The 13,497-nt window shown below is 36.1% G+C and overlaps 1 protein-coding gene across 1 annotated transcript in view; it reads right to left on the reverse strand.

The window, feature by feature from the left end:
* Positions 1-13,497, reverse strand: part of LOC137654341 (uncharacterized) — an 899,747-nt gene that overhangs the window by 621,561 nt on the left and 264,689 nt on the right. Inside the window, exon 2 of the mRNA XM_068387958.1 lies at positions 1,268-1,388. Within this exon, the coding sequence (XP_068244059.1) occupies positions 1,268-1,301 (34 nt within the window). The 5' untranslated portion in view covers positions 1,302-1,388. The remainder of the gene's footprint in view (positions 1-1,267; positions 1,389-13,497) is intronic.

Raw genomic sequence — 13,497 nt, forward strand, 5'->3', positions numbered from 1 at the left:
ACCCCCAATAGACTTTACCCAGTCTAGTCCACTAAGGGGAAGGATAAGTGAGGAGCCGTTACATATCCTCTCACCTTATGGTGCCCCCTTATGTCTCTGGCGACTTATTCCTTTGTCACAGCTTCAATCTACTGTTGTGCTGTTTTGTTGTGCGCTCTTTATCAGAGTATTTTGAAGATTTTCTTCGTATGATGGCTTCCTCTTCTTCATCTAAGTTGAGTACCAACCTTTCTTTGCAGTTTGGTTTAGCTGTCAATGTTTTGGATCCCTACGGCGAAAGTTATTTAGCTTTTACGTTGAGGGAGCCCGAGCGCTTCAAGTCCAGCTAGCTTGGGCGTCTGGTTTCGTACCTGATCGTCCTTATTTTCGTGTTCACTCGTTTTATTGTGTAAGTTTCACATTAGCTAGTAGTTTTTAAACATTGTAATGCTTTGGGCTCTATTTTAAGTTTGCATTTACATTGCCTTTTTGTATTTTATGTTTTTTGTTTGTGCGTGTCAGTTTCGGTTAGCCTAGCTTAGAGATGGTAATTTTTCAGTTGAAGACGGACTCGCTGATGTCAGTTTGGTCTATCGTTCCGGATTCGTTGACAGTGGCTTTTCCCTTAGGGGTTTTTTTTACCTCAGTTATACTAGTTATTCTGAGTTATTTTGTCCACTTGTTTGCGATTTTTCTGTATTTTAGACCGTTTAGGTTCTTGGCCATCGTGCTGCAATCAAATGGTATTTCCGGGGCTAGGTATATGCAGTTTTTTGGAGCTCCCATTTGTGTACTGCCATCCCTTTTAGCCTTTGGGATTTCTCTTTTGACTTGCCGCATTCAGGCCTAGCCTATCCTTCGACGGCGTATCCGTTGGTCCGCCATGCTATATTCGTTCGAGATTTCTCATGCTGGGTTTTTGCAATTCTTTCGAGTTCCCCTTTGCGAGGGGTGAGCTCAAAATGTCGGTGCCCTGACTCTAGTGTTCTGCCGTTTCCTAGCCTCTGGGATTTTTAGATCGAAAAGCACCATTACTTAGTTATTTATTTTAGTTACTTATTATGGGCATACTACCCCATGTCGTTACCTCTCTCTGTGCTTTGTCTTCCCGGCACTGACATTGACCTCAGAATTTTGTTTTATAATGCTGTGTTTTTGCAATTGTTGTTAGTGTTTTATTTGTTATAAGAAACCATTAAGTTTATAGAAAAATAGGTGGTCATGCATAGAACCTGTTATGTTTTCTCCCTATCAGAACTCGAGCTTGAAACCCAAACCTATTCCTTACCTGAATAATGATGGTGATACCGATCCTCTCCCATAAGAACACTGTCATGCACAGGTTTCTCTTCGCTGCCTTGCACCTGCAGGTACTGCTATAACATTAAAGCCGAAATCACGTAATACACCTGAAAAAAATATCAAAAGGAAACAGTAAAGAGAACGCCATTTAATATGATTACTATGCATATAATTTATGTTGGTTATAAGAAGAGTAAACATTAAAATCTATCGTAATTAAGGTCATATTTGAGATTATTAGTAAACAGCTGAAAATTATTATTATTATTATTATTATTATTATTATTATTATTATTATTATTATTATTATTATTTCTATTACTTACTAACCTACAACTGCAGTGGGAAAAGCAGGATGCTATAAGCCCAGAGGCTCCAACAGGGAAAAGTGGCCCAATGAGGAAAGGAAATAAGGAAATAAATAAACTATAAGAGAAGTAATGAGCAATTAAAATAAATTTTCTTAAGCCAAGTAACAACATTAAAGCAGATATTTCAAATATAAACTATAAAAAGAGACTTATGTCAGCTTGTTCAACATAAAAGCATGTGCTGCAAGTTTGAACTTTTGAAGTTCTACCTATTCAACTACCCGATTAGGAGCATCATTCCACCAATTGGTCACAGCTGGAATAAAACTTCTAGAATACTGTGTAGTATTGAACCTCATGATGAAGAAAGCCTGACTATTACTTAAACTGCATACAGGAGGGTACTGTCCGGGAAGATCTGAATACAAAGGATTGTCAAAATTAGAAAGAAAAATGTTTTACAACATGCATAACGAACTAATTGAACGATGGTGCCAAAAATTAATATATAGATCAGTAATAAGAATTTCCTGTCTAACCAATCAAGATGAGAATCAGCAACTGACGACCAGACAGGATAACAATACTTGGAACAAGGTAAAATGATAGAATTAAAACACTTCTTCAGAACAGATTGATCACCGAAAATCTTAAAAGTTTTTATCTATAAACCAATTTTTTGGTACAATTGAAGAAGAGACAGACATAATGTGTTTCTCAAAAGTAATTTTTCTGTCGAGAATTACACCTAAAGTTTTCAAAGTCATACAAAGTTAAAGAAAATTTATCAGTGTTGAGATTCGGATGTTGAGGAGCCACTGTCCTCGACCTACTTACAATCATACTTTGAGTTTTGTTAGGATGCAACGTTATGCCCAATAATTTGCACCATGCACTAATTTAAGCTATATCTCTATTAAGGAATTCAGCAACCCCAGCCCTACAGTACGTTCAAGAGGTTGTATTGATGCAAAGAGAGTAGTATCATTTGCATATGCAACGAACTTATTTTCTAGGCCAAACCACATGAAAAGTAATGAATCAAGAATACTAGGCCTACCCTGAGGAACACCAGATATCACATTCCTATACTAACTATGGCAACCATCAACAACAACTCGGTTGTTAAATTCAATAATGATAAGACAAGACTAACCCAATACCAAATGATTGAGTTTGAAAACAAGGGCCTCATGATTAACACTGTCATAGGCAACAATAAAATCGAGGCCAATCATATCAACTTCCTTACCACAATCAAGGGAATTCTCTACAGAATTGGATCCTGTAAGAAGTGCATCACATGCTCCAAGGCCTTTACGAAAGCCCTCAAATAGGCAGACAAAACGAGTAACAGAATGGGTCTCTAAATACTGCAAATCAAGGAGAGGGAAAAAGAGAAAAGAATGGATTAGAGAGCTAAGAAAATTTGCAGATATAAACTGCCGTATAAATGCCTGAGGCCTTTGTCCTGCTGTGGACTAGCAACGGCTGATGATTTAATATATATATATATATATATATATATATATATATATATATATATATATATGTGTGTGTGTGTGTATATATATACATATATATATATATATATATATATATATATATATATATATATATATATATATGTGTGTGTGTGTGTGTGTGTGTGTATATATATACATATATATGTGTGTGTATATAATTACAGAAGCATAACACTTACGTCAGTTGTTATGAAAATATATAGTATGCTTATTCTAAAGAGACTGAAGAGAAATATTGATGAAAAGCTGACAGATGTACAAGCAGGGTTTAGAAAAGGAAGAATTTGCACTGACCAAATCTTCATTTTCAGACATGTTGTTCAGCAATGCGTAGAATATAGAAATCCCCTTTGATGGCATTTGTGGACTGTGAAAAAGCATTTGATAGTGTGCACTGACCTGTGTTACTGAGGAATTCCTCTTAAATATGTAAATTTGATTAAGTCTCTCCACGAGCCTAGCAAGTGAAAAGTTAATGTTAATGGAGTTTTATCAAATGAATTTCTAGTGAACAGTGGAGTACTCAAAGGGAATGTGTTGTCACCTATGTTGTTTATTCTCCTCATGGATTTTGTAATGCGTAAAACCATCAGAGATGGTGGAGAAGGATTGGATTGGATTGGTGATAGGAATTTAGCAGACCTAGAGTATGCTGATGATGCTGTCCTAGTTAGCAGAACACCATAGGATTTGCAGTGGTTGCTTACCAGAATGCATGAAATATCACAAAAGGTTAGGCTCAAGACACAGATGATGAGAACGGAGTATGCAGTGGAAGATGAAATATCATTGGAAGGAGAAAGGATTAATAAGGTAAAATCATTTTAGTATTTAGGAACTATGATCTCCAATACAGGGTCTTTAGAATTAAAGCTTGGTGAAAGATTGAAAAAGCAGATCAAACAATGGCTAAGTTGAGTCAAATTTGTAAATTAAATCGCCTGAAATTACATATAAAAATCAGACTATATATCAGTTTAGTGAGATCAGTGGTACTCTATGGACATGAGTCATGGTATGACAATGAAACAATCTCCAATAGATTCAGTAGATTTGAGAACAAAGCCATCAGAAGGATATCTGAAGTTAAATGGTAGGACAGGATTAGAAATGAGACTATAAGAGAGATTACTCGAATGCCATATGTGGACAAGATCATGATGAGAGGTAGATGGTAATGTTTTGGACATGCTCTTCGCACTCCCTAATAGAGATTAGTTCACCAAACGTTTACCTGGGCTCGACAAGGCACTAGAAGAATTAGAAGACCCCGGCATACATGGCTTAGAACTATGAAGAACGAAGTAGAAGATGAATAGAGAAGTATTGAATTAAAAGCTCAAGATAGAGACGACTGGCGAAATTTAACCGAGGCCCTTTGCGTCAATAGGCGTAGGAGGAGATGATGATAATAATATCTTTCATGTTTGCTAACATTTTTACCACATTGCCATATCAACAAATTTCTCACGCTATGAAATCATTCACAAAATTGTACTCTTTACTTTCTCTTCACTATACACACATACACACACACACACACACACATATATATATATATATATATATATATATATATATATATATATATAAATATATATATATAGATATAGATATAGATATAGATATATATATATATATATATATATATATATATATATATATATATATATGTGTGTGTGTGTATATATATATACATATATATATATATATATATATATATATATATATATATATATATATTTGCATACTCATATTTATATATATATACGTATACATATATATATATACATATATATAATTGTGTGTATTAAGTATATGCTATATAAATATATATATATATATATATATATATATATATATATATATATATATATATATATATATATATATATATATATACAGTATATATGTGTGTGTGTATGAGAGAGAGAGTGGGAGTGAGTGTTTGTGTGTTTATGTGCATAATGACAAATGATATAACTAATACTTCCATTGGCAATGCTCTGCAATAATTTATCGCAACTCTCCCATAGCAACATAATGATATAATAACAAAATCAAAGAACTGCAGTTATGAAAGGGAACTGCTAAATTCCTAAATGCCAGGGAAAATGCCATAAAAGTTACTTGAGGGAGATCTCAGAAATTACACGTTGGACCTGAAATGGTTTTTATAGACGTTCTATCTGTACCAGATGATTTATATTTTGATAGAATTATTATTTTCATTTATCTACGCTCATATGTTTCATATCCATAGAATTTATATGAAATGTTCATATGATTGTGTATAACGGAAAAAGCTAGAATTTCAGATTTGGTTCGCAAATAATGAAATTTATTCTAGATGTAGGCCCCCTTTTATTCCAGAAGAGAAGCTAAAATTCTTTCTAATCATGTTTCACCGTAGAAAAATCTTGTGATTTTTGTAACATTAACTAGAAGAATAACAATAACCTCTTAATATAGAATGCAGTATATATATATATATATATATATATATATATATATAAATATGTGTGTGTGTGTGTGTATATACTTATATATAAATATATATACATATATATATATATATATATATATATATATATATATATATATATATATATATATATATATATATGTATATATATATGTATATATATATATATATATATATATGTGTGTGTGTGTGTGTGTGTGTTTGTGTGTGTGTATCAGGGACGTGCAGAGAACTTTTTCAGGGCAGGTGCTCAAGTGAAAAAAAGGGTAAAAATATAGAAATGAATGAGGCTAAATATATACCGGCTCAATATTTTTTCAAATTTATTTAAAATAGCCATTAATATTTCAAGAAAGAGATAAACATGACTGATATAGGTATCAGTGGGCTAATGTTTTTTATGAACATAAAATCTACAGTACTGACTACCAGAAGAACGAGGAAATTTAACAAAAGAAAAATTATATATATATTACTTTTATATAAATGACAAAGAAAATCAATCAGTATTATCAATAAACTTGGCTAATAACCAGACCTTATCATTTTATATTTATAAGAGAACCCTTCTGTGTGCCATTTCTTTCAATATGCTGATAACTTCACTGTTGTTGATTGTGATATCCTTTTCAACTGCTAGCAACAAAAGATCAGATAACCTCTCCTCACTAGACAGGCTGAGTAGCTTTGTCTTCACCAGCTTGAGTTTGGAGGAGGTCCTTTCCTCTGTTGCAGTTGTGACGGGTAGAGTGGCATAAAGTGCTAAGAGTTCAAGCATAAAAGGCAAAATCTCCTAGACATTGTTTTCTTTCATCAGGTTGAGCATTGTAGCTGCATTGGTCTGTGGCAGGCAAGGAAATGAGGAATAGAAGATCTTTAATTCCAACCGTAGCTTGTCCACTTCTTCAAACATAAAACTGGCATAATTTTTGCAATGACTCGAATGCCTCTTCATTCACAGGTTCTTTCCAGTTATCTTGGACTGGCATACAATGAAAGGCATTTAGGATACCCCACGTTGTGTTGTCTCCACCTATTTCAATCTTCATTTTAGCTCTCGTGATATTGTATCTAAAAACACATAAAATACTCTCATATGGTAGTACTCATCCAAGGATTGATATTGTTGGTCCTCAGTAGCAGATGTAGCACTGTACTTGTATCTTTCAGGCATTTTTCTTCTTCTGCCTTGTCCAGGAATCGCAGAGGGAAGGTCGATGGCCATGGATTCAGCTCTCTTTAACATTTGTAAAAATCTGAAACTTCCATCGTTTCTTAATTCTCTCAAACTTTGTAGCACTCCATCCACAATTCTATAGGAGGCAGCCAAATCAAAGTCTTTCTGTTGTAGGGCACTAGAGGCATTGGCAGTTTCTTGAAAAACTGGGGTGGCAGTCTCAAGACAAACAAGAAATTCAAAGTTAATACTTTGCAGCAATATTGAGGCATCCCCTGCTGATGCATCAGGAGGATATTTTGCACTATCTCTTCTAAAAATTGCTTCAGAGCTGAGATGACCTTCCTCATGGTTCTAAGAGCTGAATCTCTGCAAGCCCATCTTGTATCTGATAGCTTCTTAAGTTGAAGTGGGCGGTCTTCTGGATACATTGCTTTCTGGATCTCCATGAAAGCAGCATGCCATTTTCAAGATTTAGCAATAAAAGCATACAGTTTCTCCACAAAACTGAAAAAAGTTACAAACTGAATACTTGATTTTGCACTTTCGACTAATACTAAATTAAGCCTGTGTGGATGGCAATGTACATAGAGTGCCTTTGGGTTCTGTCTTTGGAGTCTGGACTGTAATCCATTGTATACTCCACTCACATTTGCTGCCCCATCATATCCTTGTCCACACATATCATCTATGTTATTTGAAAGCTATGAAACTTGGGATCTTTTCAGTATTTCTTATTTTTTTTTTATTACATTCAGGTGCAATTTAACTACATTGTCATACTTGCTAAACATTGTCTTACCAAGTATACAGTAATGGATATCAACCTACATAACATTTCTGTTTCTCTGCTTCTCTTTGTCTCTAGCAGCTTGTACTTCGTGATAAGCTGTTTCTGTAGCAATATCTAATGCTTGACTTTGGAACCCTTTCCATCGAACCCTACCAATCATGTGAGATTTTGAACTAGATTGCTCTTTAATTTTCTCTAAAGCTGTCCTCCAACGGCTTATGCCCTCTGATTTCCAAGCTACTCGGCCCCTGTACTTTTCCTCATTCAGAAACAGACAACAGCTGAAGCAGAACATGGCATATTTCTGAGGTGAATACTCAAACCAAGAGTTAATAATAATAATAATAATAATAATAATAATAATAATAATAATAATAATAATAATAATTATTATTATTATTATTATTATTATTATTATTATTATTATTATTATTATTATTATTATTATTATCATTGACAGATAGGCAGCCGGCCTATAATACATCCCTCTCAAAAGGGCACTTTTAATTCAGTAGCGAAAGGGGGAGGTGCTTGGGCACCCCTAGCAACCCCCTTCTGCACGTCCCTGGTGTATATATATATATATATATATATATATATATATATATATGCCCCCTGTGGCCGCGGGGGCATAAAAACAATTAGAATAGCGCCAACGTTATCCCTGCGTGTCGTAAGAGGCGACTAAAAGGGACGGGACGAGGTGGCTGGGAACCCCCTCTCCTGTATAAAAATCCTGTGAGACATTATCAAAGAGATTGAGCTGGGGGGAGAGTGACTGCTCCCCGCACTCTAGTTTTGGGGTGTTTGAATGTGCGTGGATGTAGTACGATAGAGAGTAAAAGATGTGAGATTGAAAGTAGGTTTAGAAGTAGAAGGATGGATGTATTGGCCTTGTGTGAGACAAAGATGAAAGGAAAGGGTGAAGTGATGTTTGGTGAAATGTCTGGTAGAGTGTCTGGGATTGAAAGGGGAAGAGCGAGAGAGGGTGTGGCTTTATTGCTGAGAGAATGGATGACAGGTAAAGTAGTGGAATGGAAGGAGATATCATCTAGGTTAATGTGGGTAAGGGTTAGTTTGGGTAGGGAATGTTGGGCGTTTGTCAGTGCGTATGGGCCAGGTAGTGAGAAAAGTGAAGAAGAGCGGAATGAGTTCTGGAATGAATTAACTAGGTGTGTAGAAGGACTGGGTAGAAGGAATTATGTAGTTGTCATGGGTGACTTAAATGCTAGAGTAGGCGCTGGAGAGGTAGAAGGTGTCATTGGGAAGTATGGCGTACCAGGTGAAAATGAGAGTGGGGAGAGACTGGTAGATATGTGTGTTGAACAAGAGATGGTAATAAGTGCTAGATTTTTTAAAAAGAAAGATAAAAATAAGTATACATGGGTAAGAGTGGCAAATGAAAGAGTAGTAGAAAGGGCATTAATGGATTATGTGTTGATAACTAAAAGAATGTTTGGAAGATTGAAAGACGTGCACGTGTTTAGGGGTATGGCTAACGGTATGTCTGATCATTTTTTGGTGGAAGGAAAATTAGTTGTAGCAAAAGAGTGGGGGAATAGAGTATGTGGATGTAAAAGAGAGCTAGTGAGGGTTGAAGAGCTAATAAAACCTGGGGGTAAAAAGTAAATATCAGGAAAGGTTGAAAATGGCATATGACGAGGTGAGAGTAAGAGAAACTGGTAATTTAGAGGAGGAGTGGAAGTTAGCAAAAGAAAATTTTGTTGGGATTGCAAGTGATGTATGTGGCAAGAAGGTTGTTGGAGGCAGCATGAGGAAGGGCAGTGAATGGTGGAATGAAGGAGTGAAGGTAAAAGGGGAAGAGAAAAAGAGGGCTTTTGAAGAATGGCTGCAGAGTAATAGTATAGAGAAGTATGAAAAATATAGAGAGAAAAATGTGGAAGTAAAGCGCAAGGTACGTGAGGCAAAGAGGGCAGCTGACCTGAGGTGTGGTCAAGGATTGGGTCAGTCATATGAAGAGAATAAGAAGAAGTTTTGGAAAGAAGTGAAGAGAGTAAGGAAGCTGGCGCAAGAATTGAAGAGACAGTGAAAGATGGAAATGGAAGGTTGTTAAAAGGAGAGGAGGCAAGGAAAAGGTGGGTGGAATATTTTGAAGTTTGCTGAATGTTGAGGATAATAGGGAGGCAGATATAATTGCTGTTCCAGGTGTTGAGGTGCCAGTGATGGGAGATGAGAATGAGAGAGAGATTACAATAGAGGAAGTGAGGAGAGCACTAGATGAAACGAGAGTAGGAAAAGCATCTGGTATGGATAGTGTGAAAGCTGATATGTTGAAGGAAGGGGGTGTGACTGTGCTTGAATGGTTGGTGAGATTGTTTAATATGTGTTTTGTGTTGTCAAACCCAGTAGATTGGGTTTGTGCATGTATTGTACCACTATATAAGGGTGATGGAGATGTGCATGAGTGTTGTAATTCAAGAGGTATTAGTTTGTTGAGTGTAGTTGGAAAAGTGTATGGTAAAGTAATGATTAATAGGATTAAGGATAAAACAGAGAATGCAATCTTGGAAATACAGGGTGGTTTTAGAAGTGGTAGGGGTTGTATGAATCAGATTTTTACAGTTAGGCAGATATGCGAGAAATATTTAGCAAAAGGTAAGGAGGTGTATGTTGCGTTTATGGATCTGGAGAAAGTATATGATAGAGTTGATAGGGAAGCAATGTGGAATGTGATGAGGTTATATGAAGTTGGTGGAAGGTTGTTGCAAGCAGTGAAAAGTTTCTACAAAGGTAGTAAAGCATGTGTTAGAATAGGAAATAAAGTGAGCGATTGGTTTCCGGTGAGAGTGGGGCTGAGACAGGGATGTGTGATGTCGCCGTGGTTGTTTAACTTGTATGTTGATGGAGTGGTGAGAGAGGTGAATGCTCGAGTGCTTGGACGAGGATTAAAACTGGTAGGCGAGAATGATCATGAATGGGAGGTAAATCAGTTGTTGTTTGCGGATGATACTGTACTGGTAGCAGACACAGAAGAGAAGCTTGACCGACTAGTGACAGAATTTGGAAGGGTGTGTAAGAGAAGGAAGTTGAGAGTTAATGTGGGTAAGAGTAAGGTTATGAGATGTACAAGAAGGGAAGGTGGTGCAAGGTTGAATATCATGTTGAATGGAGAGTTACTTGACGAGGTGGATCAGTTTAAGTACTTGGGGTCTGTTGTTGCAGAAAATGGTGGAGTGGAAGCAGATGTACGTCAGAGAGTGAATGAAGGTTGCAAAGTGTTGGGGGCAGTTAAGTTAGTAGTAAAAAAATAGAGGGTTGGGCATGAATGTAAAGAGAGTTCTATATGAGAAAGTGATTGTACCAACTGTGATGTATGGATCGGAGTTGTGGGGAATGAAAGTGATGGAGAGACAGAAATTGAATGTGTTTGAGATGAAGTGTCTAAGGAGTATGGCTGGTGTATCTCGAGTAGATAGGGTTAGGAACGAAGTGGTGAGGGTGAGAACGGGTGTAAGAAATGAGTTAGCGGCTAGAGTGGATATGAATGTGTTGAGGTGGTTTGGCCATGTTGAGAGAATGGAAAATGGCTGTCTGCTAAAGAAGGTGATGAATGCAAGAGTTGATGGGAGAAGTACAAGAGGAAGGCCAAGGTTTGGGTGGATGGATGGTGTGACGAAAGCTCTGGGTGATAGGAGGATAGATGTGAGAGAGGCAAGAGAGCGTGCTAGAAATAGGAATGAATGGCGAGCGATTGTGACGCAGTTCCGGTAGGCCCTGCTGCTTCCTCCGGTGCCTTAGATGACCGCGGAGGTAGCAGCAGTAGGGGATTCAGCATTATGAAGCTTCATCTGTGGTGGATAATGTGGGAGGGTTGGCTGTGGCACCCTGGCAGTACCAGCTGAACTCGGCTGAGTCCCTGGTTAGGCTGGAGGAACGTAGAGAGTAGAGGTCCCCTTTTTTGTTCTGTTTCATTGTTGATGTCGGCTACCCCCCAAAATTGGGGGAAGTGCCTTTTTTATATGTATGTATGTGTGGGTGTGTGTGTGTGTGTGTGTGAAATGGTTTTTGTATAACCATGGTTAGTAAATCTGTACTAGCCATCCTAGGTTGGTTCTCTGTGAGCAATTAGACTAATTACAGTACTCCCGCTTCCACCAATTCTCAGTGGATAGCCTGTTGACGAAAATGACCAAATTCTTGACATGATTAAGGACGTGTCTGAGGCCACTGTCCTGCAGATAACTATAATATTAATATTATCATCATCATTATTATTGTTATTATTATTTTTATCATTACAAGCTAGGTTATAACCCTACTTGGAAAAGGAAAATGCTATAAGCCCAAGGGCTGCAGCAGGGAAAAATAGCCCAGTGAGGAAAGGAAACAAGGAGATAAATAAACTAAAAGAGAAGTAATAGCCAATCAAAATAAACTATTTTCAGACTAATAAAATTAATTTCGATCGTTCATATATAAACTATAAAAACTTGAAAAAAACCATAGGAAGAATTGTGTGCCTATGTCTACCTTCAAGCAAGAGAACTCTAATCCAAGATAGTGGAAATCCATGGTACAGAGGGTATGGCACTAATCAAGATTCGAGAAAAATAGTTTAATTCTGGGGTGTCCTTCTCCTACAAAAGCTGCTTACGATAGCTTTAGAGTCTCTTCTACAGTTGCCAAAAGGAAAGTAATCGCTGAACAATTAACAGTGAAAAAGAATTGTTTGGTATGCTCAGTGTTGTCAGGGAAATGATTACAGAGGAGTATATGGAAAGAACAGGCCATACTATTTGGTGTATGTGTAGGCTAAGAAAAAATGAGCCGTAACCAAAGACAGGGATCAAATGCAATACTGTCTGGCCAGTCAATGGACCCAATAACTCTCTTGTGGTAATATATCAATGGGTGACTGGGGCCCGGGCCAACCTACTCTATATATATATATATATATATATATATATATATATATATATATATATATATATATATATATATACATATATGTATATATATATATATATATATATATATATATATATATATATATTTATATATATATATATATATATATATATATATATATATATGTGTGTGTATATATATATATATATATATATATATATATATATGTATATATATATATATATATATATATATATATATAGTATATATATATACACTTATATATATATACACATACTCTATATGCATGTATGCATGTATTTATATATGCATATAAATCATTTTCATCATCATCATCATCAGCCGTTACTAGCTCACAGCAAAACAAAGGCTTCAGACCTATCCTTCGACTTACGCCTGTTTATGACCTTTCTGTGCCAGTCCACACCCGCAAACATTTTTAGTTTGTCAGTCCATCGTCTTTTCTTTTTTTCCCAGCTTCTTTTACAATATTTATGGACCCATTCTGTTATTCGTAATGTACATCTATTGTCTGTCATTCTCCCCATATGTCCCTCCCACGTCCATTTCTTTTTCTTACATGTTGTTAGAATATCCACTACTTTAGCTGCTGTTGTATCCATGTTACTCCTTTTCTGTCTTTTGGTGATATTCCCATAATTTTTCTTTCCATTAAACGTAAGCTTGTAACTAGCTTATGCTCTAAGACTTTTGTAAGGCTCCAAGTTTCTGATGCATAAGTTAATACTTAGTAGGACCATCTCATTAAACCTTTTTCTTTTTTGAGAAAGTGGCATTTTACTTTCGTAATCTCATTTTGTTTACCAATTGCTCTCCCTCCTATGCTTACCCTTCTTTTAATTTTGGTCTCGTGTCCTGGAGAAACAGTTACTGCCTGTCCTAAGTACGTACAGTATATTCATTAACAAGCTCTAGAGGTTCGTCCATAACTGTTATTTGTTGTCTCTGCATTTTTGTTGAACATTATCTCAGTTTTACTCAGATGAATTTTCAGTCCTACATGTGTGCTATAT

This window comes from Palaemon carinicauda, chromosome 15 (assembly GCF_036898095.1).
Source record: "Palaemon carinicauda isolate YSFRI2023 chromosome 15, ASM3689809v2, whole genome shotgun sequence".
Classification (NCBI taxonomy): domain Eukaryota; kingdom Metazoa; phylum Arthropoda; class Malacostraca; order Decapoda; family Palaemonidae; genus Palaemon; species Palaemon carinicauda.